We start from the raw sequence: 26,424 nt of genomic DNA on the forward strand, positions 1-26,424 counted from the left end.
TATCTGCTGGAATGATGAGAAAAGGCTTCAGAGAGCAGCTGAGTTCACTTTTATTAGAAGCATCTTCGGTGAATTAAGTGTCTGGAGAACAGATTAGAGCTTAGTGCACGGCTGAGATGTGACTTGACAGGCAGGTAATAAAATCAGTGTCGTGCCTGCTGCTGCATCAGCCAGCGTGGGCTGCTGGCACCTCTGCTGAGCAATTAGCCAAACCCATCCCTCCTGCAGCCCCACAGTCCTGGAGCCGTGGAATTGGTGAGGTTGGAAAGGTTGGGAATTGGTGAGGTTTGAGGGCACACCTGGAGTGCTGTGCCCCGCTCTGGGCCCTCAGGTTGGGAAGGACCTTGGGACACTGAGCACATCCAGAGGGGCTGGAGCACAAACCCTGAGAGGAACCCCTGTGGGAGCTGGGGGGGCTCAGCCTGGAGAAAAGGAGACTCAGGGCTGTCCCCATCACTCTCACAGCTCCTGAAAGGTGCCTGTGCTCAGCTGGGGCTGGGCTCTGTCTGCAGCAGCACTGACACAGCCAGAGCACACAGCCCCAAGGGAAATACAGGCTGGATATCAGGAATAATAGAGTGATAAAGTTCTAGAATGGCTGCCCGGGGAGGTGGTGCAGTCCCCATCCCTGGGTGTGTTTAACAGAGCCTGGATGTGGCACTGGGGGCCAGGGTTCAGTTGAGGGGTTGGGGCTGGGTTGGACTCGATGATCTTAAAAGTTTCTTCCAACCTGGTCATTCTGTGAATTCTGTAAATTCTGTGAATTATGTGAAAAGGTTGAGTCCAGCCCAGCACTGCCAAGGCCACCACTGCCCCATGTCCCCAAGTGCCACATCCACATGGATTTTAAATCCCTCCAGGGACGGGCACTCTAAACTGCCCTGGGCAGCTGTGCCAGGCCTGGACAAATTTTTCCATGAGGAAATTGTTCCCAAAATCCACCCTGAGCTGCCCTGGCCCAGCCTGAGGCCGTTCCCTCTGCTCCTGTCCCTGCTCCCCCCGGCTGTGCCCTCCTGGCAGGAGCTGTGCAGAGCCACAAGGGCCCCTGAGCCTCCTTTGCTCCAGGTGAGCCCTGCCCAGCTCCTCAGGGCTTCTGCAGCCCCTGCCCAGCTCCTCAGGGATTCTGCAGCCCCTGCCCAGCTCCTCAGGGATTCTGCAGCCCCTTCCCAGCTCCTCAGGGATTCTGCAGCCCCTTCCAGCTCCTCAGGGATTCTGCAGGCCCTGCCCAGCTCCTCAGGGATTCTGCAGCCCCTTCCCAGCTCCTCAGGGATTCTGCAGCCCCTGCCCAGCTCCTCAGGGATTCTCCAGGCCCTGCCCAGCTCCCTCAGGGATTCTGCAGCCCCTGCCCAGCTCCTCAGGGATTCTGCAGCCCCTGCCCAGCTCCTCAGGGATTCTGCAGCCCCTGCCCGGCTCCTCAGGGATTCTCCAGGCCCTGCCCAGCTCCCTCAGGGATTCTGCAGCCCCTGCCCAGCTCCTCAGGGATTCTGCAGCCCCTGTCCAGCTCCCTCAGGGATTCTGCAGCCCCTGTCCAGCTCCCTCAGGGATTCTGCAGCCCCTGTCCAGCTCCCTCAGGGATTCTGCAGCCCCTTCCAGCTCCTCAGGGATTCTGCAGCCCCTGCCCAGCTCCTCAGGGATTCTGCAGCCCCTTCCAGCTCCCTCAGGGATTCTGCAGGCCCTGCCCAGCTCCCTCAGGGATTCTGCAGGCCCTGCCCAGCTCCCTCAGCCACCTTTTCTCCTCACTAATATTTCTGACATCTTGGGATTCTTATGGATTTTTAAACTTTTCCCAGAATTTACTGGACTGAAACTAGAAAGTTTGATGCAGACTTTTCCATCCAGCAGGTGTTAACTTGAGGTTGTTTTATCCAGGCTGTTTTTTCTGGAGTGCCTTGTGCCTTTCACTACTGCTGCTGTCACTAGCTGATCTTTACAGGTTATTTAGTTGCTCCAGGGTTCAGTTTCTCACCATTAACAAGGATAATAATTTCCCCTGCAGTTTTGGGAATCGATTGGCTCAAGGGGTAGTGTTTTCTTCAATATTTCTTTCTGTGCTGTCATGAAAGCCTTTTATTTTTAATGGATTTTTTATAAATGGAGATTATCCAGGTAAGATTCCTCTGTGACCTCCTCAAGCTCTAATATTTGTGATTCTCCAAGATCCATTAGTGGGATCATTAATGCCAAAATCCCACATGTGGAGGGAGTCAGGAAATTGCTGCTCTTCCCAAGAAAAGCTGTGAGAGAAAGGTAAATGTGAGGCAGGAGCCCAGTCTAAGGCAGCCTTTGTGCTTCTCCTGAGCAGCACCTGGATTTTCCTCATCTTCTTTGTCACACAGAGAGTCCATGTTAAACTCATGGATTATGTTTCACTTCTGGCCCCTCACCAACCTCATCTGTGTCACAGCATCAATTAAGAAGGAATTCCAACTTCTCACTGCATGGGAATCGATTGGGGGGCGCCTGACACTTTTATCTGGGAAGCTGCACTGCATTAATCAAATTATTCATGTGCATCTTCAGAAACCAAATCAGAAGTGAAGGGCTGGAATTCTTGAGCACAGGTTTTTTTATGCCTGTGCCATTGTGCATGAAATGTGATGAAACCAAACCACTCCCTGACTTTTGATTTATGGATTAAAGGGTATAGAAAAGCCTCAAAAATGAATGTTTTGTCTCATCAGGTTTTGTTTCTAAATACCATGATTAACACACGATGCCTGCTGAGTTAAAATTCCCCAGCTGGGAGCACGGCAGTCCTCCAGCTATAATGCACATTTAAAAGTATAATTTTTTTTTCTGAAATTCAATAGTAAAATAAGAATTCTTAAAGTTTTCACTTGGCTGCCTGTTTCTGATGCAGGGGAGGCCTCAATAATCACACCTTCCTATTTTTATGAGCAGGAAAAAAAAAATAAAAGAACATTTACAGTGCAGAACAGCACTTAAGAGGCTTTTTTCCTTCCATACCACAACCTGAACTTTAAAATGTGTTAATTTGAGTCAGTGTTTTGTTGAAACTGAGGCTTCTTAAACCTTGCTGAGACATTAAAGCATCAAAAAAGCATCAGACAGGCCGTGGCCTGTCTTGGAGATGCAGGAACTCAAAGACCACACACTGGAAGGGTTTTATGGTGCAATACAGCAAACAGAACCTGTGCACGGGGTGCAGTGGTTGGTGGCACCCACAGCTGCGTAGCAGAGCAATTGCAGTGACATTTCAGGTGACACCCTGGTGGGAAGGGTGGCCAGGGAGAGGCAGCTCGGAGGTGTTGGTGACGTCTGAGCCAGCTGGGGGCAGATGGAGGAGAGGAGCTCCTCAAGGTGGAGGGGAATGGTTGCTGGTGCCCTCCTGTGAGTGCCACCCTCCCTGCCAGGGCTTGATGTCACCAAAGGTGTCTTGACAGGGCCCTGGCTGTCGTTGGAGGGAAGGCCAGGGTTAAAAATAGCCCTGAACTTTGGGTGTTACATAAATAGAAGTCATTGCACATAACCCTCTCTGGATTAGTCAGGCGTGTTCCCAGCCTGCCCAGGGCACAGGGGAGGCTGCTGGCAAATTACTCACAGGCTTTTGTGGCCCAGACTGAATGGGGAAGAATCTGGGAAATGAGAATCACACTTTGTCCAGCAAGGACAGCAGCTGTCGGGATCTCTGGCTGCTCACAGTGACCCTGAGCTGTGTTAGAAAATCTCTTTTCCCAGCCCAGTGCTGGAAGGAGGAGTCAGAGCTCTCCAGTTCTCAGTCTCAAAGTTATTTATTGTTCCTTATCTATAAAATTCTTTCTCCTGTCCAGCTGAGGTTCACTCAGCAGGACAGCCCAAGGCACTCTGCCTGCCCTGGGCTGTGTTATCTTTTTGTACTAAAAACTACCTGTACAATATTTACCATTACTTCCCAACACCTATCACCTGTGTTAGACAGTGAGCTTCTACTCAAACCAATCCAAAAGTGTCACCATCACAGCAGAAGATGGAGGCCAAGAAGAAGAAGGAGAAAGGCTGGACATGCCCAGATTCCTCCATTTTGCACCCTGAATCCCCATTCTAAAAACCCCAAAATCTGCTTTTTCACCTTGTGATAAATTCACTGACATTCTACTTAATTTGTCATGGCTTGCATATCTTCATCTAAGGTTGGTAACTTGCTCCACGGGTCATAATCAAACCCTTGGGCTCTGTGCCAGGGTCTCTGAGCCCCCTGACAGGGTTCCTGGCCATCCAGGACAGCCAGAGGGATGTCCTGGGTCCTGACCAGCACCTTGGGTTTGGTTTGTGGTGAGGTCCCTTCCTGCTGTGTGAGCATGTCCCATGGCCAGGCACAAGGTGCTGCAAGGAGAAGGTTTTGCAGGTTCCAAGGGGGCTTTTTTTGCATGTGGTTCCTAAAGCAGCTGCAAAAGTTGGTTTTCAGAAGAGACTCCTCAGTTTTCTCCCAGACTTGTCACATTTGGAGTCGCTGTGTGGGAGTTCCCACATTCCCTCAGGGAGGAAAAGGTGAATTCCTTGCTGGGTTGTTTACCAGACAGGGGCATGGATGCCCTGGGGGGGCAGGGGAGGATTGTTTCCCTTCCTGCTTTGCTCCTTTAGTGGTCCAGCATCTCCCAGGATCACTCTGTCACAGCAAACCCATGAGTGTCCCCACCGTGGGACAGACATCCCGCTCCAGGGGCTTCCCCCAGAGCTGCAAACAGATCCTCGTCTCATCAAAGATTCTAATCTTGTGTGGATTGTTCACATCTCAAGTTCAAAGGGAATTCCTGTGCTTGAGGCAATGGAAAAGCCCTCTGTGGCACAGGGAGAACTCGCAGTGATGAACAACTTTTGTCACCGTTATTTGTTTTCTGCAGTCTTGACTCTGACACTCCTCAGGCATAACACAAGAAATCTGTCACCTGAGAGATCCAATGTAATCATCCTTGTAGGAGACTGAGGGAAGCTTTAGGCCTCTCACTTGATATTCCTGAGCAGCCCCCAGCACTGCAGCAGCACCCATTGAGTATTCCTTGAGTATTAATTTGCCCTGCTCCAATTGCTAATGCTAATAGGATTCAGGAGTTTGCCAAATCAAGGGACTTCAATTATATCTGCTAAAAAAAGTGTTTTGGTGGTGAAGGATTTTTCTTGATTACATTTGTTGAGATTTATGTTAGTTCTGGTCAAAGTGAAACTACCAATTAAAGACTTCACTGGTTACTGTCACAGTGGTGTAGTGCAGGGGAATAAAAATGAGTTGAAATCTGTGTCCTGTACCACTGGTAACTGCAGTGGGAAGCAAGAGTTTGAGAACTGGAGGGAAGTGAAGACTGAACTCCAAAGAACCTGATCTGAAGCAAAATACTGGGTATAGAAACAGTGTTTGAACCTGTTGTAAACATCCCTAATGGGGCATTTGTGAGGAACATCTCCAGTTGTGTCCTGAGCTCCCAGTGCATCCCAGACTGTTGCTGATGGAGAATTGTGGTTGTGTTTCCTAAACTTCTGCCTGGAGCTCTCAGGGCTGTGCTCCTCCAGCACCAAGGTACAGTGAGGTGATGGGACACCAGCACAGGGTGCCCAGAGCAGCTCTGGCTGCCCTGGATCCCTGGCAGTGCCCAAGGCCAGGCTGGGATAGTGGGAGGTGTCCTTGCATGGCAGGGGTGGAATTGGGTGAACTTCAGTGTCATTCCCAACTCCAGCCATCCTGATGATTTTTCCATGGACTTATTCACCAGATAATTTGCAGCCCACACTCTCTGCATCCATTTAGCCAATAACATCAACACTAACCTGCTCTTTTTTCCATTATTTATTAGGTGCCACGCTCCTGCCAGGCTTTAATTTCCCTTCCCTGTGTGGAGCAGAGCAGGGAGGGGGGGTGGAGCAGCTTCCTCTTGGGAAGCTGAATCTGCAATCAGGTTTTGCAGGCAGCTCAGCTCCGAGGAAAGGAGACATATTGTGGGCTGGCTGAGCTGTGCTTTCATGTCTCGAGGCTCTGTTAGGCTGCACTCGTGGTGACACTTTGATAGACTGACACCGAGAACATTTTGTTCACACAGGAGTCTAAATAAGTTAATACAAGTGATGTGCCTTTTAGCCTCCCTCCCTGCCAGCCACACATTGTGCTTTAAAATAAAACCTGGAAATTTGGGTGTGAAAATATGTAGTGGGAAATGTGGCGAGTCCCAGCTTGAAGACTGATTCAAGTGCTCCTCTTGATTTGGAGTTAGACAATACCTCCTCCTGTGGTAATAATTATTAATAATTAAATAGATAAAATAATAATAATAATAATAATAATAATAATAATAATAATAATAATAATAATAATAATAATAATAATAATAATATATTGTATTGGTGGCGATCATCATCATCAAATAAATAAGAATAATAAAAAAGTGTTTCAATAGAACCGGGTATTAAAACATTATTTGTTATGCTCCATAGGTATATTAATACTTTAAGCTTTTACAACTGCAGTTGTTCACTCTGAAATGCATCTTTTCTCCTAAAGGTCAGCATAAAATCAAGTTCATCCCAGAAATGGTGGGGCCAATCCTGGAGATGACCCTGATCCCAGAAACGGAGCTGCGGAAAGCCACCATCCCCATCTTCTTTGACATGATGCAGTGTGAATTCCACTCCACCAGGAGCTTCCAGAGGGTAAGCACAGAGCTGCAGACGTTTAAAGTGAGGAGGATTTGGCTGTTCTTTGACAAAACATAAGGAGTTTTGTTATTTCTCATTTTTCTAAGGAATAATATAATTACGGATTTGCTTATTTCCTACAGCTCCTCAGGGACTGTGCAGTTTTCATCTGTTGGTTTGAAGTGGTTATTGAAGGAGAAATTTGCATGTAGTAAATGAAACCTTTGGTTATGGCACAGGAGCAAAGACAGATGTCTTAAATTGTCACTGTGACTCACACAAGGAATTTGTTCCTGAGATAAATTGGACATAAAGAAAGCCTGATAATGTGGCAAAAGTATAACCTGTAAGGATTTATCATCTCTTCTCTCTTATAATTCTGATTTTCCTTACCATTTTATGGATTTTGAAGAGGAAAAAAGCAATCCAGCACTGTCAGTGCTGCTTCCTGCTCTACAGGCACTGCAAAATCTCAAATAGTAATGGAGCATTTTTATTCTATTTGATTTGAACCTGCTGAGGGGAGCCCTTGAATACACACACACCATCTTTTCCTGATAGCTCCAACTTTTGAAAGACAAGTGGAGTGAGAGAAAGTTTCCTGATATCATTCATCTGACATTGCTTCCCTGGAAACTTTGCTCATGGATTGAGTTTAAGACTAGTTAGGCCAGGCAGGGTTTGGACTAAGCCAGTGGAGCTCCTTCCCCCTGTGAGATTGCTGTCAGTTCAGGATGTGACCTTGTGAATTCTGCAATAAAGCTTGACATGTGTTGTTTGCTTTTTCCCCTTTCTATTGGCAGTTTTCTTTCCTGGATGAAAACCCTTATCCTTTTCCATACTTTGCTTGTGAACTGCTATTGAGAAGCAGCTCTTAATAAATCTGTAGGCAGAGTAAATGAAAATCTGCGTGGAGAGACTTAAGCAAGGGAAATGGCATCAGCTTTATTGCTTTGATTTGTTTTGTGCTGGGTGGTGTGTGGAGAGGTTGTGAACTGTATTTTGGCTTCATCCAATTACTGCATAATCATTTTTTCTCATGTTTGACTCCAGTGCTACTGTAAAGATTGAAATGCTCACTGGGATGCCATTTAAGCAGTTTCCTGTCAGATGCTCTCTTTTGTTGCTTGTCATTTTTTATTTGTACAATTATATAGATCATGAAAAATCCAAGGGTGACTTTATAGCTAAATTTATGGCCCTCAATTTTCCTGACAGAAGGAAACCAGCTTTGTGTGGAATAGTTGGCTGATTTTAATAAATGAATGTCTTAAATATTTCACTTAGGGAGGTTTTTTGCCTTTTAAGAAAAATGCCTCATCCTTAAGTCAGAGATGTCTGGGGTTGTACTTGACATAATATTTTCTGTGGCAGTGTAGCTTCTTTATGGATATAGCAGGTGCAGATGGAAAAAAACCCCTTTTCCATGGGTTTGGAGGAACCAGCCACATCCTGCAAGGAATAATCAATCTGTCCCCTGATCATGCACTTCTGAGTTTGCTGAGTATCTCAGTTTGGCCTTTGGGGAATGAAGGAGGGGAAAAGCAGAGGGTTGAAGGAAAGTCTGGGCTGGATGGGACCTCTGGAATTAATCTGGGAATAATCTGGGTTATCTGGGACCACCTGAAGCTCAGTTTGGAGTATCCCCAGTGAGGGCTGTCTGAGCATTTCTCTGGGTGAGCTATTCCAGTGTTTAATCCTGGCCTTTGGAAGGTGTCCTTGCCTGTGGCAGGGAGTTTGGAATGATACAAGGTCCCTCCCAACCCCAACCATTCCAGGATTCTATGATTCAGACTTTCTGCTTTTTATTTCCTGATGGAATTTCCTTGGGTCAGCTTGTGCCTGTTTCTGTTCCATCTCCTCTCTGAGCACCTTTTGGGTGTTGGAATCTTTGAGTTGGATTTTCTCTGGGTTGAACAAGCACAATTCCTTCAACCACTGCAGGTTCTGCAGCACTCTGCCCTCCTTTAGACCATCTCCAGCTTGCCAGGGTCTCTCTCAGCTGACGGATCAGAGCCAGACATGGAATTCCAGCCATGGTCCAACAAGGGCAGCAGTCCTGTTGCTGCTCTGGCCATGCTCTTGCTGCTGCAATCCAGGACACATTCAGGCTCCATTGAAGGGGCACACTTTTTTCATGTCCAGCTTGGTAAATTGGTTTTTCCCAGTCACTTTTTTGCCCTTTCTGTACCTGGAAAAGCCTTCCATGAGATCTTGGTCAGTGGTTTCCTCAGGAACTGAAGTGGGGATGCCTGGTCTGTCGATTCCTCACTCATTTTTTTGTCTCTTTTGTTTTGAAGTGATAGAAATAGATAAAATCTATTTTTTTTTTTAATATTACCAGTACCTAGGCAAGCTTTGATGCTTAATGGGTCGATGTAATGTGCTGCTTTATATCCTTTATATGCAAGTACCAATTATCCTTGTCCAGCACTGCTTCCAGAGAGAACTTCCAAATGGCATGGTTGGCTGCTGTTAAACTAATCTGCCAGAAATCCAATTATCTAACCTTATTAGTCACATCAACAAGGGTTTAGGTTGGCTCCACTTCTCCAGCAGATGTATCAACCTCATGATTTGTGGGGGAGGATCTGCAGTTTTTTGCAGGCCCGTGATGCTGTGATGGTTTGTGTGATAAACAGGCAGCTTTCCCTGTGGTGGTTTGCATTTCAGGAGGGTTTGGGTTTGCCTGGTAAAACCAGGAATAGACAGAAGAGTTTTTTTTCTTCTCCCAGAGTATTTAGGGACAGAAAAAGATAAATACCCCTTGTTTTTACAGAAATCTATTAAGGCTGACTGAATTAAAAGCTGGAGTTGCCCATTTTGTCCTCTCCTTCTGAAGGTGCTTTGAAGCCTTTATAAGACTTCAAAGTAGCCTGTAGCTCAAAGCAGGAATCCCATCCTAAAAACAGTGTGGGACTGAAGCTTCCCTGTGGAAGGAACACCTCCTCCTCCTCCCCTTGGCTTCTCCCGGGCTGGTTTCAGGAGCAGAGCCTCTGGATCAAAGGGAACGTGTCAGAGCCACAGGAGTGATGAAAGAGAATTGGTTGGATTGTTCAGGGCCTGCCCAGGTGAGTGGGATGGATCCTGTGGTGCCAACAGCAGGGAAAGCCTCAGGTGAAACAGCCCCTCAGCTGGAATGTGGAATTTGGAGCATGGAAAGCTCCTGGTGTCAGTGCCTGGTGCTCCCAGCTGTGGCTTCATCCCTCATTTCCTACCAACACTCTTGGCATGAAATTTAACTCACCTTTTCTGGTCCTGTGTCACTGCTGATGCCACGTTCTGCTTGTTTGGAGCTGAGCTCATTTCTTACATTTAACAGTTAATCTCAGTATCACCAAACAGTCACACCAGCATTTTGGTTTTCACATGCTGGTTATTGGTGAATTTTAGATGGATTTAATTCCCCCTAGTCCATCAGAATCTCTCTTGGCTTTCAGAACCTGTAATTCCTTATTCAGGTTTTTTGCCGCTTCTGAGCCCTGGGTTAACCTCCCTTTCCCTGTGCTGTGGATTTGCAGACAGGACACGAGTAAATGACTCTCCCAGTTCCTGTGATACCACTGAACACTAAATCAAATCCAAATAACTAATCCCTCACAAAGGATTGGTTTCAATAAGGAATATTTTTTAATTACCTACAGTTGAAGTGTAAATGTGTAAGTTTTCTTGGTTTCTGGCCTTTTGGAAAACATCAATAATCCTCTATGACTCCACCTGGGGAGCAAGGGAGAAAGGTCATGCAGTGGCCCCCAAGGTGATCTCATAATTTTGAATGGCTCCAGATCTGTTTCCCAGCTGGAATGCTGTGGAAAAATAGGAAAGAGAACAGATGAAACCTTTGGGAATAACTACCAACTTCCATAGGAACCTGTGAGCAAAGCTTTGCTGTACTTGGGTGTCATTTCTGTGATAGGACTAATTTCTGGTGGTGTGATCTGTCATTTGAATTTAATATGGCAAATTATTATTAGCCCACATCAAAATGAATTTATAGCAGCTTGGAGGGCTGGAAGTCCTCCTCATCAACAGCAAAATTAACTTGTCAGCCAGTGCTACAAATTCAGCCTTCCTTGAGGTGAACCCAAGCCCAGAAGTGATCAGTTGAGTTGACATGAGATGGCTCACCCTGATTTATTTGCTCCAGGTGGGAGATTGCACAGGCAGAGGAAGCACTGGAGGTGCTCTTTGCTCAGGTTCACACTCTCATCCTGAAGAGACGCTGAGATCTTGATCAGCTGTGAGGGAAAGTGGATAAAAATGTCCTGTGATCATCCTGGTGTCACCCCTCAAGCTTTCAGTGTCCACAGGAGGATGTGAGTGTGGCTCACTGGTGGTGCAGATATGTCCGGTTTTCGGCTGTTTGGATGGCCTGGAAAGGCCCGAGGTGGCCTTGGGGCAGCCCGCGTATCAAAGGACGAGAAGAGGCTTCAGTTCTTCTTTCGGTCTCTGTGTTTATTAATTGTTTATCTAAAAGATTTTCTCTCGGCCCGACAGAGCTCTGCTCAGCAGTCAGCCATGAGCACACTCCCTGCCCTCCGGGCGGTCACCTATCTTTATACCCAAAGTTACGTGTACAATATTTATCATTTTTCCCCAATACCTTTCACCCTTATTGCCCGGTGCACTTTTAGTAATGACCAATCCCAAAGTGCCACCATCACCACAGAAGATGGAGGAGAAGAAGAAGAAGAAGAAGGACAGGACACGCCCCAATTCCTCCATCTTACTTCTCTAAACCCCCCTGTACAGAAATCCTAAACCCTGTGTCTCACCCTCTAATTAACCAATCCCTTCACCATTCACCCCGGTGAAATCCTCCTATCCTCATACAGGTGTCGTCTCCTGTGTAGGATCAAAGTCCAGCCACCAGACACTTCTGGAACATTCCAGGACTCCCGAGCCCCCCAAGGGTGCTCTCGGTGACACCTCAGTCCTGAGGTGCTGAGATCCCACACAGATATTCCCCCTGAGCTCCAGAAAGAGCCTCAGCAAGTGGCACTGGCTCTAATGGAAACATTGGAGATTTGGCAATTCTTCATTTGAGACTAAATCCCATCACAATAATTGCAGGCTTATTTATGCATTAAATTAAATGTAATGCATTTATAAAAACTCAGTGCATTAGGGGAAAAAAAAAAGAGAGAGAAAAGGAAAAATGGAATTTATCAACAGATGCCAGGTGCAGTGTCCCAGAGCCATTGGCTTGTGCAGCTCCAGGGTCACATTCTTGCTCCCATCATGGGGAATGACAAACCTCCAAAGCTCCATAAACCTCAGCTGGTGTTGCTGAAACCTTCCTCCATGGAAAGACCACAGAAGGAATTGTAACTGATGTTAAATAACATTTATTCATTTGGCTCAGATGATGTAACTGATGTTAAATAACTTTTATTCATTTGGCTCAGATGATCAGCATCGCAGCGACTCCATGAGAAATACCAGGAGTGACTGAAGAGCAAAGATATTGTTAATAATCCTAAAAACCTCCAAAATGCCACAAGTCTGGCTCTGTTCAGCCCAAGAGGCTGTTAGGGGAAATGGCCCAACAAAGCATGGATTTACAGAGGTTTAAGTAAAAGTGATAGTGGGAAGATCCTGGAGATCCTGCATGACAAATGAAGTTGCTCTTCTCTATCTGAGTAATCTCTTCCTAAAAAATACATCACCTGCAGGGCTGGGGCTGGCAGCAAGTGTCATTTTTCACTTTGGGTTAGAAATTCAATTTTATTCTGGGCTCATTAGGGAACAAGATTTTTGTGACTTCTTTGTTTCATCACTGTGTTGTTTCAGTGTTTTACTCAGCTCTCTGATATGGAAGCGTGTTTGGCTCTGGGAGGGGGTGGATTGCATTATCCTGCCTTTTCTCATCTTCCTGTCTTTATTTAATAATGGGTTCATTATATTCTCTGTGACCAGGGGCAGGACCTGAGGGAGCAGCTGGGGCTGTGTCAGGTCAGGGTTAGGTTGGATCTCAGGGAAAGGTTCATCCCCAGAGGGTGCTGGCACTGCCCCAGGGCTGCCGGAGCTCCAGGAGCTTGGGCAGTGCCCTCAGTGGGGTTTTGGGGTGTCTGTGCAGGGCCAGCAGCTGCACTGGCTCATCCCTGTGGGTCCCTTCCAACCCAGAATATTTTAATGATCCAGGCAATCCATTCTTTCTCCACGGGTACAAAATGTGCTGTTAATATCACCTGCAGAAGCAAAGTACATCTCTTGACATTTACAAAATGTTGGGACTCTTTGTTCTTGTGCAGGGGCCCTTTGCTTCTCCTCAGCGTCCTTGGGGGTGGCTTAAGGAGGTGACAGTGAAAAAGCCTGGTGACAAATGTTGTGTCACCCAACTGCCACTGGGAGCACGGGGCTCCCATTCTCCTGCCAGGGCTCCCAGCTTGCCCAGCCTCTCCTGCTGAGATCTCTGACTCTGATCCTGTGGCTCTCTGTGCTTATTTAATGAAGAATTAGGAATTAGGTGGCTTCACTGATTCATGGCAGAGCAGCAGGCCTGCCGTGAGCCTTCCTCCACCAACAGTTCACATCCATTCCCAGCAGCAAGAGCTAAAACCCTCTGTAATCATAAAAAATCCAGGGAATTACCCAGTTTGCATTTAAGACATATTCTGTTGGCCACTTAGGTTTGCATCCTTTTCATATTGCCCAAATAAAATTATTTTGGAGTTGTTTGAAACGACTCCCTTCCCTTCTGCAGGGTTTATTAACAGCTTGATCAGGCTGTGTCCTGCAGTCGGTGTCTGTGTGCTAAAAAGGGGTGTCAGGGGTGCTGGGGTGCACCCAGCAGGGTCATCCAGCCTCAGGTGTTGCCTTTCCTCTCTGAGAGCTTCCAGCATTTTTGTGTTCAGTTCTGCTGCTGGGTGTCCGGTTATCTCGGCTGTTTGAGGGGCCTGGAAAGGCCCGAGGTGGCCTTGGGGCAGCCCGCGTATCGAAGGACGAGAAGAGGCTTCAGTTCTTCTTTCGGTTTTTATGTTTATTAATTGTTTATCTAAAAGATGTTCTTTCAGCCCAACAGAGCTCTGCTCAGCAGTCAGCCATGAGCACACTGTGCTGCCCTCCGGGCGGTCACCTATCTTTATACCCATTGTTACGTGTACAATATTTATCATTTTTCCCCAATACCATTTATTCTTATTGCCCGGTGCACTTTCAGTAATGACCAATCCCAAAGTGCCACCATCACCACAGAAGATGGAGGAGAAGAGGAAGAAGAAGAAGGACAGGACACACCCCAATTCCTCCATCTTACTCCTCTAAACCCCCCTGTACATAAATCCTAAACCCTGTGTCTCACCCTCTAATTAGCTAATCTTTTTGCCATTCACCCCGGTGAAGCCCTCATCCTTGTCGTCTCCTGTGTAGGATCAAAGTCCAGCCACCAGACACTTCTGGCAACATTCCAGGACTCCCGAGCCCCCCAAGGTGGTCTCAGTGGCTCAGCACCTCAGGCCTGAGATCCTGAGATCCGACAGCTGGGGACATTCTGTGTCTCCTTTCTCCCTGCCCTCAATTCCTGTCATTAATCTCCTTCTTTAGTTTTCCATAATGCAAATATTTACACTTCATTTAACAGCATGACCAACGATTCCTTGAACCAAAGAAGTCCTTGTAGGGCAGGAGATCGTGGTGGAGAGTCTAAAAAACCAGAGACTGCAAACTCTAAAAGTCAATCAGGCTTTAAAGCAGGGGCTAAACGTCTCACCGAGGCACCCAACCAATCTGTGAGGCATTGAGGCTACAGTAATAAAGTGAAATATTTGCCAGCTGATTATTTCCGCTTGCTTTGTTTAATTACAGTTCGAAAACGAGATCATCACCAAACTGGATCACGAAGTGGAAGGAGGCCGTGGAGATGAGCAGTACAAAGTGTTATTTGACAAAATGTAAGTGTTGATCAGCAGCAAAATTTATGTCACGGGGAAGTCAGGAGAGAGAGCAATTAGACTACAATGAACTTTGTAGCCCAGAAATAATTAAAATCTGTTAACGATGCGCAATATTTAAAACTGCACCTGAGTCAAGGTTTTTCTCTGCGTGTGATTAACAAGGCGAACTTAATTGGTTTTTCAGTCTCTTGGAGCACTGCAGGAAGCACAAATACCTGGCCAAGAGTGGGGAGACCTTTGTGAAGCTGGTGGTGAGGCTGATGGAGAGGCTGCTGGACTACAGGACCATCATGCACGACGAGAACAAGGAGAACCGCATGAGCTGCACCGTCAACGTGCTGGTGAGCAGCAAAGCCACCAAAGTCACCACAAAACCACCACAAACCACCACAAACCACCACAAAATCACCAAAGTCACCACAAAACCACCAGAAATCACCACAAAACCACCACAAAACCACTACAGATCACCACAAAACCACCACAAATCACCACAAAACCACCACAAATCACCACAAATCACCACAAAATCACCACAAATCACCACAAAACCACTACAAATCACCACAAAATCACCACAAAATCACCACAAATCACCACAAAATTGCCACAAATTTGCTATGAAACCAATACAGAATCGCCACATATCAACACAGAATCACCACAAAACCACCAAAGTCACCACAAAACCACCAAAGTCACCACAAATCACCACAAAATCACCACAAAACCACCACAAATCACCACAAAATCATGACAAATCACCACAAAATCACCACAAAATCACCACAAAATCACCACAAAATCACCACAAATCACCATAAAACCACTACAAATCACCATAAAACCACCACAAATCACCATAAAACCACCACAAATCACCATAAAACCACCACAAATCACCACAAAACCACCACAAATCACCACAAACCACCACAAATCACCACAAACCACCACAAATCACCACAAAACCACCACAAATCACCATAAAACCACCACAAACCACCACAAACCACCACAAAACCACCACAAACCACCACAAATCACCACAAAACCACTACAAATCACCACAAAACCACCACAAATCACCACAAAATCACCACAAAACCACCACAAATCACCACAAACCACCACAAATCACCACAAATCACCACAAATCACCACAAAATCACCACAAAATCACCACAAATCACCACAAACCACCACAAATCACCACAAAATCACCACAAAATCACCACAAATCACTACAAAATCACCACAAAATCATCACGAATCAATGCAAAATCACCACAAAATTGCCACAAATTCACTATGAAACCATTACAAAATCACCTCAAAATGTCCACAAAATCACCAAAAAACCACCACCAAATCACCACAAAACTACCTCAGAACGACAAAAAATCACCACAGAACTACCCAAACCCACAAATCGTGCAAAAATCACCAAAAATCCCCACAAAATCCCCACAAAATCACCACAAATCACCACAAAATCACCACGAATCAATGCAAAATCACCACAAAATTGCCACAAATTTGCTATGAAACTAATACAGAATCGCCACATATCAACACAGAATCACCACAAATCACTGCAGCATCACCACAAAATGTCCACAAAATCACCAAAAAACCACCACCAAATCACCACAAAACTACCTCAGAACCACAAAAAATCACCACAGAACTACCAAAACCACAAATCATGCAAAAATCACCAAAAATCCCCACAAAACCACCACAAAACACCACAAAATTACCACAAAATCACCACAAATCACCACAAAACCACCACAAATCACCATAAAATTACCACAAAATCACCACAAAATCATCACGAATCAATGCAAAATCACCACAAAATCGCCACAAATTTGCTATGAAACCAATACAGAATCGCCACATATCAACACAGAATCACCACAAATCACTGCAACATCACCACAAATCACTGCAACATCACCACAAAATGTCCACAAAATCACCAAAAAACCACCACCAAACCACCACAAAACTACCACAGAAGCACAAAAATTCACCACAGAACTACCAAAACCACAAATCATGCAAAAATCACCAAAAATCCCCACAAAATCACCACAAATCACCACAAAATCACCACAAATCACCACAAAATCACCACAAATCACCACAAATCACCACAAAATCACCACAAAATCACCACAAAATCATCCCGAATCAATGCAAAATCACCACAAAATTGCCACAAATTTGCTGTGAAACCAATGCAGAATCGCCACGTATCAACACAGAATCACCACAAATCACTGCAACATCACCAGGAATCACTGCAACATCACCACAAAATTGCCACAAATTCGCTATGAAACCATTACAAAATCACCACAAAATGTCCACAAAATCACCAAAAAACCACCACCAAATCACCACAAAACTACCTCAGAACCACAAAAAATCACCACAGAACTACCAAAACCCACAAATTGTGCAAAAATCACCAAAAATCCCCACAAAATCACCAAAAATCACTGCAAAATCACCACAAGTCACCACAAAACCACTACAAAATCACCAAAAATCACGAAATCACCACAAAATCTCAACAAAATCACCACAACCACTATATCACCCAAAAAACCCACCACTAAACTACCAAAAAACCAACAACAATCCCAACAAAATGATCATAAAATCACCCCAAAATCACCACAAAGCCACCACGAAAACACTAAAAAATCACCACAAAATCACCCAAACTCCCATTACCTCAGAATCCTGCATCTTTAGCAAAGGGCTTATGTCAAGCAGAGTGTCTGTTGGGATTCTTGTGGAAATTTGGAATGCTTTAGGTTTTTTCCCATTTTTTTCCTATTTTGGTGAAGGCAAATCTGTGAAAACATGGATTATCCCGTCTTTAATTGTTTCTACAGAAAGATTTAAGGAGAAATGTTACAGGGCCTGTTCATTGACATTTACAATTGGTGTATAAACAACTCTGTGCTGAAAACCACTTGACATACAGAATGTCGGAGTTCTCTGCCATTTACTCCCAAAATTCCCGTGGATTTGCAATCCTGTTTATATTCTGCTCTCTGCTCAGCCCCTTTATTCAAATTATTTTGAATAAATAGGAATTGGAGGTACTATTTGATTCACAGCAGGAAAAGCTTGGCTTGTTTTCCTCACTGATGGGAAATTTCCTCCTTTTAGGTTCTGAAATTTTGGAGTGTTCACCCCATACACAAATCTTGGTCCATTTGGGCTGGAGTTGGAAGCAGTAATTGTTCCATTTTACTCACAGACTTCATTGTCTTCGGTGGAGATTTTAAAAATGAGATTTTACAACCCCAAAAGTCAGCACCCATGAAAAATAACTTTCAGAGACCCCAATATAACATGAACTAAATTTGATTTTTCCACTGTTTGCCATTGAGAATTCCAATCTTTCCTCCCCATATCATCATCAAAGCTTTGATTTTGCTTAAATGCATGAGGCACAGCCAGTGTTTATCATTTATGTGATCTGGCTGATGGATTTTGTTCAGGAAAGAGCAGAGTAAATAGTTTGCAGATTTTTTTTACCTTTTTTTTTTGCATATAATGTAGTTTTTAGCTTTTTTATTTTGCATCTAATGCATTTCTGGCCTCGTACAGTGCAGCATTTACCCCGCCCCATCTCATCAGCCACGAACAAAACGGTGCCCAATGGAACAGGGGAGGGGATGGAGGCATCAAATCCGAAATTGGGCGTTTATTTTTAGTTTGTTTTTCCTCTCTGCACATCAGAAAGCATCAGAATGTTTGGGAAATGGGCGAAGAGGAGGGACTTGGAGAGTTGTCACAGGCTGGTGATGCCGCACGTGCTGTTGGGCCGCCTGCAGAAAGGTCACGGCGTCCTCCTGAGCAGAGCCCTGCTGGAAAATCCTGCCAGGCCTCCAAGCAGGATGGCAAACAGCACAGCACAGTCACCACACACTGTGGCAAACTGGGAGAATTCCCTTGGAAAAGTGAAGTTGATTCTCCTTCCCTTCATGAGAGCGCTCAGAGCCTCCTCGCAGGAATTCTCACCATCCCTGTGGGGAAGCCAAGGGACCCTCGGGGTTTGTTCTCTCCAGGTGTCTCCAGCAGCATCTCCTGCTGCTGGCCTTGGGCAGCTGAGTTGGGAGGCATTTGCAGATGACAGATTTTGTGGGTGATTTGCTGCTGTCAGGTGCAGTCACTGTGAGACTCCAAGCACAGGCCTGTGGAGATGCTGGAATCCCGGGAAGCGGCACAGGGCGGAATTTTCCGTCGCTTTCGGTGGCTGTGATTTCAAACCTGAGCTTGATTTTACACTCCCACTTTCCCTCCAGGGCCCACTCAGCCTTTTCATCCTTCTCCAGGTACCTGAAGTGAAATTCATGCCTTTGCAAAAATCCAACCCACGGCTGAAACTTGGCACAATTCCCACGTGAGGTCTCACAGAGTTCCTAATTGGGACTTTATTGATCCTGAGCTTTTCCTGGGATTAGATTTGTCTGCACTGACGGTGGTTTAACTGGGAGGGTTTATCTGCACTGAAGCCAGTGCTGCTGGGAAAGGGTCTGGAGCCCCAGGAGGGGCTGAGGGAGCTGGGCAGGGCCTGCAGAATCCCTGAGGAGCTGGGCAGGGCCTGCAGAATCCCTGAGGGAGCTGGAAGGGGCTGCAGAATCCCTGAGGGAGCTGGGCAGGGGCTGCAGAATCCCTGAGGGAGCTGGGAAGGGGCTGCAGAATCCCTGAGGAGCTGGGCAGGCGCTGCAGAATCCCTGAGGAGCTGGGCAGGGGCTGCAGAATCCCTGAGGAGCTGGGCAGGGGCTGCAGAATCCCTGAGGAGCTGGAAGGGGCTGCAGAATCCCTGAGGGAGCTGGGCAGGGCCTGGAGAATCCCTGAGGGAGCTGGGCAGGGCCTGCAGAATCCCTGAGGAGCCGGGCAGGGCTCACCTGGAGCAAAAGAGGCTCAGGGGCCCTTGTGGCTCTGCACAGCTCCTGCCAGGAGGGCACAGCCGGGGGGAACAGGGACAGGAGCAGAGGGAACGGCCTCAGGCTGGGCCAGGGCAGCTCAGGGTGGATTTTGGGAACAATTTCCTCATGGAAAGGTTTGTCCAGGCCTGGCACAGCTGCCCAGGTGGAGTCCCCGTCCCTGGAGGGATTTAAAATCGATGTGGATGTGGCACCTGGGGACATGGGGCAGTGCTGGCCTTGGCAGTTTGTTTTCTAAATGGAACCCAAAACTAATAATCAGTTATATCAACTGAAATACTCCTGGAATAAGCCATCATTCCTCTCTGAAATGTGGATTCTGTCATCCATTCCAGTTCTCTTCTAAGGGATCACTTTTGTGTTGGATTTATCCCTCTTTTAGTACTGGCTCTGTGCTCTTTTAGTGCCTCCTCAAACTTTTTGACTTTAGCATTGAAATATATTTATTTCAGTGAAGAAGGACTTTCTTGGTATTTTGTTTTCTTAGGTACATTTTAAATTTTGGAGGCAAACTTGAAATTTGATTCAGAAATGCCTTGAATGTCTCCCCAGTTATCATATTTTGCATTTACAATATTTGCACTGTTAACCAGTTTATCTCAAGGCTGGAGGCACTTAGAGGAGAGTGATGCTAATGTGTGACATATGAAACCAGACAAATAACACTAATCTGACTTTGTATTTCCAAGGAAACTGTTAGAATCCAAGAGCAAATGATGTATTGCTGGACTAAGGTTCAGAGTTTTCAATCCATGGAACAACTGTTGCTTAAAAATTTGGGGTTTGTTGTATGTTAGAAAATTTTCAGCTGAAAATGGTTAATGATGTGTGACTCGCAAATGCCAGCAGCAAATTTCTGGCAGTATTGTTCTTGCAAATTCTTAACCTTTGCAATGAGACAGAAGCCCTAAAACATTGCGACATGAAACATGCCAGCATTTGATTTTCTGAGTTAAATAACTTGCGTTCCATCACTGGAGGCAAATTTCATTTTGCAGTTTGGAGGCTGACGTTACGCAATTATGAATTTTTAATTTGGAGCGTGTTCTGTGTACATTCCAAAGTGTGAAATCAAAGACTTTGTAACCAAATTATGTTGTTTTTCAGAATTTCTACAAGGAGATCGAGAGGGAAGAGATGTACATAAGGTTTGTAAACATGACTGGTGACAAACTGCCTGACACAGGCTCTGTAATTGGGGAAATTAAGTTCATATTAAGCAGTCACTTGGGGGCTGGAGGAGAAGAGTAATGAAAAATCACACCTTGGCTGAACCTGAAGTGATTCAAAAGCTTATCTGCACTGAGAACAGAGTGCTGGAGTGGAAGTCAGGAGATTATCTCTGTCCCCTTTCACCAAGTCCTTCAGTTCCATTACAATGAGCACTGAAATACTCAGGAGCCAGAATTCTTCTGCTGGTGAAGAAAACAAATAAGCTGAGCAAAGAAATGATGTTGTGTCCTGGTGAGGTACAAAATATGTGACTTGGAAGAAAAAACTGTTAAATAATACCTGACTGATACTTATTTTAAACTTAAAGCTTTCAAAATCTCTTTTCAGACCAAGTAAACGTGGAAATATTGTGCTTTGTGTAAACCTCAGGATTCACAGCCCCCCATTTGTGCTTTGGCTGACTGTTCCTTACACTGTTGTGCTCAAATGATGAAATTTGTGTTTGCAATGCTATTTTAGGTGTCTAAATGTGACTCATTATTCATTCTCAGGTGCTTGTTATCTTTTTGGAAGAGTTTTCACTTGTCAGCTCTCTTCCTCTTGTTTAAATGGTTTTAATTGGACTTTTAGAAGTTTGCAAAAAGAATAGGAAATGACAGGATTGGTAATTGTGGACAAACACATGAAGTGATTTGTTATTATTTAGGTCTGCCCTGTTCAGCATCTCCATAAAGACAAATTGCCTCTCACTGTCAAGCCCCCAGCCAAATTCTCTCCAATTTCTTTTAACAAACCTATAATGAATATCAAACCTGAAAGGATTTTCACTGGCTTTTTCAAAATACAATTTTTAATATTTTTGTGGGGATTTCTTTATTTGTCAGTGTTAAAATCATCAAACAAATGAAGAGAATCCCCTGCCAGAGGTGTGATGATATTGAAGGTAAAGAATGAAACTTACTCCTGTCCCCATAGCTGAGCTGTAAAAGTGCTCTGTGTTGCACAACATCTGGATGGGATTTGTTACTCACCACAAGCCATTCTCGTGGTGTTCAGTCAAAGATTGGACTCAATGATCTTGGAGGACTTTTCCATCCATAATGACCCCATGATTCCCTGAGTGTCCCTTAAAAACATCACAGTAGAAATGCAATGGTCTTAATGTTGTCTGCACACAGAAATGGGAATTTTAACCAATCCCACAAATATTTACTTGTTTGAAGATAGACTTGAACCTTTTTAATCTTCAAAATGAATGATTGAGTGACATTTTGAACCCACTGTTTTTAAGAACCATTGTTTCTGTTCCTGTCTCAGGTACCTGTACAAGCTGTGTGACCTGCACAAGGAGTGTGACAACTACACAGAGGCTGCCTACACCTTACTCCTGCACGCAAAGCTCCTCAAGGTAAACCCCAAAACTCATCCTAGATCTGGGAAATGCCAGCAGCAGCCAGCCAGGGGGGTGTTGGCACTCAGAACAGCTGCACTTGAAGCCAATGAACTGCTCTGGGTTCTCATTTTCACCCGGAATTCATCCCCAGAGGAAAGCAGCACTTCACTGCATGGCAGAGCTGGAGTGAAGGGAGTGTGGTCAAGTCAGCAGCACAAAATGCAAATTGCAAATATCCAGACTGTTCAATGTGTGAAAGCCTCTAAGCAGATATTTTAGTAAATGAGCTCTCCACAGATCTTTTGTGCAAGGAGTGCTGGAGCCCCTGCTCGAGTGCTCTTGGGTGGCTGGAACTGATTTCAGAAAATTGCAGAGAGATTCAAATGGCCTTCTCTCCAAGGTCATGCCTTTAAAAGGTGCATATCATTTTAATGCTGTGTTACCTACTTTATAGCACATTTGGAGAGGCACAACAATACTGCTCCTCTTCAAGGAGTGTTTGGTGTAGCCTGCAATATGCACAAATAACATGTTACCTGCACAAAGTGCCTGAGATAAAGCATTTGAGTGTTTAACACTACCCACTGCCAGCCAGAAATGGAGTGAAGCTGTACTTCAGAAGCATTAATCTCCTGAAAACATTCTGGAAAGAAGATTTTGTCTCTGACATGCAGGTTTTTTATGTGCTAATGTCACAAATGTGGGAGCAGGTACCCACTTTGCTCTCCTGGTTGTCACTTAGGAAGGTGCTGCTCTTGCCAGCAGACACTTGTGTCATGAAATCACATTTAATACAGCTGAATCATCACTGAATTCTTAGGTTGATGTTTTAATTTTGAAAAGCACTTAATGGGAAAAGTAAAAATCTCAACGTGATAAGAATTAGAGGTTTTGGAAGAGTTTGATTTAGTCCTTTTGTCTTCCTCACATTTCACAACCTGCAGTGAAATCTTCTTTCCTCAGGGAGTGCTGGATCTCCTTCCACCCCCCTGAAGGACATGACCCCACCAGGGGCAGAGAGTCAGGGACAGAATAAATGAGAATTTCATCTCCCCTTATGTCCTGCTCATTGCAGTGTATTGCAGCCTCCTGGTGCAGGGGAAGTTTCCCTCCCCATGGCAGGGGATGGAGCCAGGTGGGCTTTGAGGTCCCTTCCCACCCCCAGCAGGCTGGCATTGTGTGACTGCACCCATGGTGCCCCTCTGCATCCAGGAAAGGGAGCTCATCCTCAGCAGCCAACTGTTCTTGGCAATCCTGGCTTTAGTTTCAGCAATCCCCAGCAAAGTGTGAGTGTCAAATATCTATTTTGAAAAGTTGAAAAGGGGAAGGTGTTAAATGAGATCCTTCTGATGGATGCACTGAGAATTATTCCTGCTTCAGAGCTGAGTAAACTGCATCCAAGCCATAAAAAGACTAAATATGATGCAGAGTGTACATGTGCAATTTAAATTAAGACACTCTGAAATGTATTTACTGTGTTTGAAAATCATTAGAGGGTTATTACACAAGGAAACATCTCAAAGATTCATCTGGAGTGCAAAAGCACTGTGCCCACTTCACGGGGATGAACCTTGTGGACAGGATAAAGGATTCACTCCCTTCCATGGGGGCTGTGTTCCTGAATAAATGATGGATAAACCATGCCATAAAACCTCACTCAAACCTCACCTGCCATGGCCTGGACTTGTTGGACAATTTACTTTCTGTGACCTCAAATCAGTTGTGGCTTTTCTCAGGGGATGTGTTCAGGGAGCAGGTGAGCGTCTCTCTTAATGTGCTCCTTTGAATTCAGTAAAGAGCTCCATGGGCAGAAATAGCCATTTTTCTTTCCTTCTCATGCAAATCAATAGCAAATACCAGGGATGAATTTGTCACAGGTTTTCATCCCTGAGTGGATGTTTGTTTGTAAGTATAATATCATTAGAGGCTGGAATGACTTTATTATCAAAGTGTATCAATCCCTAGCTCAGCCCTGGGTGGAGGGAGGAGTTCAGGGTTGCCTGAGGAGCAGCAGCACTGGGGGGGTGTAAGTGAGCAGCTGGGTGTTTCTGTCAAGCCTCAGGACAGGATTTTCAATGACACTCCTCACGGGCAGATATTTCATCCCAGTGATTTTAATGGGATCACATCGAGGGCAGGACTGAGAGTGGGTGAGAATTTCACCTTTAAATCTGCAAGAAGGCTCTGTCTGTGGAGGGAGAGAGGCCAAATTACTGCAAGCTGATGAAGCACGCTCAAGAAAAGAGATTTTGTTGTGTTTTCAAGCCTTTTTGTCAAAATTGAGGTGTTCAAAACTAACAGAAGATAGCAGCTCTTAGCATGCTGAAATAAATTCCATCACACTGCAAGCTCCAGCAGGTTTGTGTCACTCAGAAACAGAGTTCAGAACAGAGCTGTCAGGGGTGTCTGCATGACCCAAACACAAATATCTTGGCCAAATCAAGAAGTGATGGGGTGAAAATTAATAATATATAGGAGGTAAAGTAGCAGTAACTCTGGAAGTGAATGTGGGAGTTGCTCAGAGAGGCTGTGGCTGCCCCTGGATCTCTGTAGGTGTCCAAGGCCAGGTTGGATGGGGTTTGGAGCAGCCTGGGACAGTGGAAAGTGTTCCTGCCCATGGCAGGGGTGGGATGGGATGGGATGGGATGGAATGGGATGAACTTTAAGCTCCCTTCCAACCCAAACCATTCCATGATTCCCATGATTGGCATTTTCCCTTGATCCATCAGTCATTTTCTGGAAGAGCCAGATCTGCTAATTGCAGACAGGCTGGATAAAGTTAATTATGCTTTCCCTGCCTCCACAATCCTCAGTGAGTTGGAGCCATCCCATTTTCCTGCCTGCAGCCCTTCCCTGGGATGCCTTGTGCAGGCTGCCCTAGAGCAGAGGCTGGGCAGAGTTCCAGAATAAAGCAGGGATTTATCCAAAGCATCTCCTCCATGGCTCCACCTTGGGCAGCACCAGAGCCCAGCCAGGGCTGCACCCAAGATGAACCAAAATGGCCCCAAAATGCACGGCCGGGCACGGGCTCTGTCCCTGGGATCAGTTCTGCTCCATTTGCACCTTGCAGTTCATTGTCCCATCCCAGCTTCAGCCCAGGCACTCCCACCCTGCTTGTTTTTCTCTCTCCAGCCCACGGTGTTTGTGCTCCTGGGCTGGGATTGGGATCATTTGTCCTTGGTGCCCAGCTGGAGCAGGAATTGTTTTGTCTCCCTGCTCTGTGCACAGAGCTCAGCATCCCTGATGTGAGCCCAGCCCCACACACTAAAGCAGCACAGAATGTGGAAAATAGAAAAGCCAAACCTGAGGCATCACCTTTGTGTTGATGGATCTGGGCTCCAGGGTTTCTCCCACATAAGGGAAGTGCTCATTGTGTCCCCAGCAGGTTGTTCCCATCAGCAGGCCAAGGTCACTCTCATCAAACTCACTGAGGAGAGGAGGCCACCTCCAGAAGCTCTCTCCAGCTGATGGATGTAATTAGCCTCCAATTACAGCATCCAAATAAATGCTCCTTGTGCCCAAGGAAGCAAAGGGCACAGCTGTGAAAAAACCCTTTGTTGGTGCATTAACTGCAGTACCACTCCTTTAAATAAAACCTCTCTCTTTGATTTCACTTCAGAACTCATGGCTTTGGATTTGCTTTCACTTTTCCCTTTTTTTTTGTGTGATTTAGTGGTCAGAAGAAGCATGTGCAGCACATCTTACCCAGCGGGATGGATACCAAGCTGCTACTCAAGGACAGCTGAAAGATCAGCTCTATCAAGAAATTATCCATTACTTTGACAAGGGCAAGGTAAAAAAGGAAGAAAAAAAGTGCAAATGTATTTCATTGCTTTTCTCTCAAACTTATAAATTTAATAGTAAACATAGTTTGCATCCAGTGACCTTCAGGAAGCACTTACAGATAATGATATTACAAAAAAAAAAGTCAAAAGAAATCAATGGTACATTTATAACTCATCTCTTAAGGGTAAATATATGGGCATATGATGCCATGGGGTAAATAAAAAAGTGATGCATGTAATTTGGAGGACTTTTTCTGGCAGTTACAAGAGCTGAGAGAATCCTTCAGCTCCCCTTGTTTTTCCTCATGCACACAAAAATAATTCCCTCAGGGCCTGGATGTCTGTGGTTGATATCATAAATAACCTGGGATGAGGATATTTCATTGCAATTGCATCTTTTAATGCAGAAGGAAATTGCATTTGGCATTGTTGGTGTTGGAGAGGAAGGGGGTTAATATGGGAGACAGGGATGGATCAGGGTTTGGGTTTTTCAGACCCGAAATGTTCCAGTATAGAAGTAGGAATCTCTTTGTCAGAACATTTCAGAAGTGCAAACTTGGGGTTTAAAAATAAAC

General features: G+C 45.4%; 1 protein-coding gene across 3 annotated transcripts in view; it reads left to right on the forward strand.

Annotated features, from left to right (window-relative positions):
* The window catches only part of DOCK1 (dedicator of cytokinesis 1), a 291,813-nt gene that overhangs the window by 207,395 nt on the left and 57,994 nt on the right, over positions 1-26,424 (forward strand). For all 3 annotated transcript variants that reach the window (XM_074545390.1, XM_074545392.1, XM_074545391.1), the window contains exons 33-38: positions 6,488-6,636; positions 14,428-14,513; positions 14,701-14,857; positions 20,606-20,646; positions 21,989-22,079; positions 25,738-25,857. In XM_074545390.1, the coding sequence (XP_074401491.1) occupies positions 6,488-6,636; positions 14,428-14,513; positions 14,701-14,857; positions 20,606-20,646; positions 21,989-22,079; positions 25,738-25,857 (644 nt within the window). The remainder of the gene's footprint in view (positions 1-6,487; positions 6,637-14,427; positions 14,514-14,700; positions 14,858-20,605; positions 20,647-21,988; positions 22,080-25,737; positions 25,858-26,424) is intronic.

This window comes from Zonotrichia albicollis, chromosome 7, assembly GCF_047830755.1.
Source record: "Zonotrichia albicollis isolate bZonAlb1 chromosome 7, bZonAlb1.hap1, whole genome shotgun sequence".
NCBI classification, from domain to species: domain Eukaryota; kingdom Metazoa; phylum Chordata; class Aves; order Passeriformes; family Passerellidae; genus Zonotrichia; species Zonotrichia albicollis.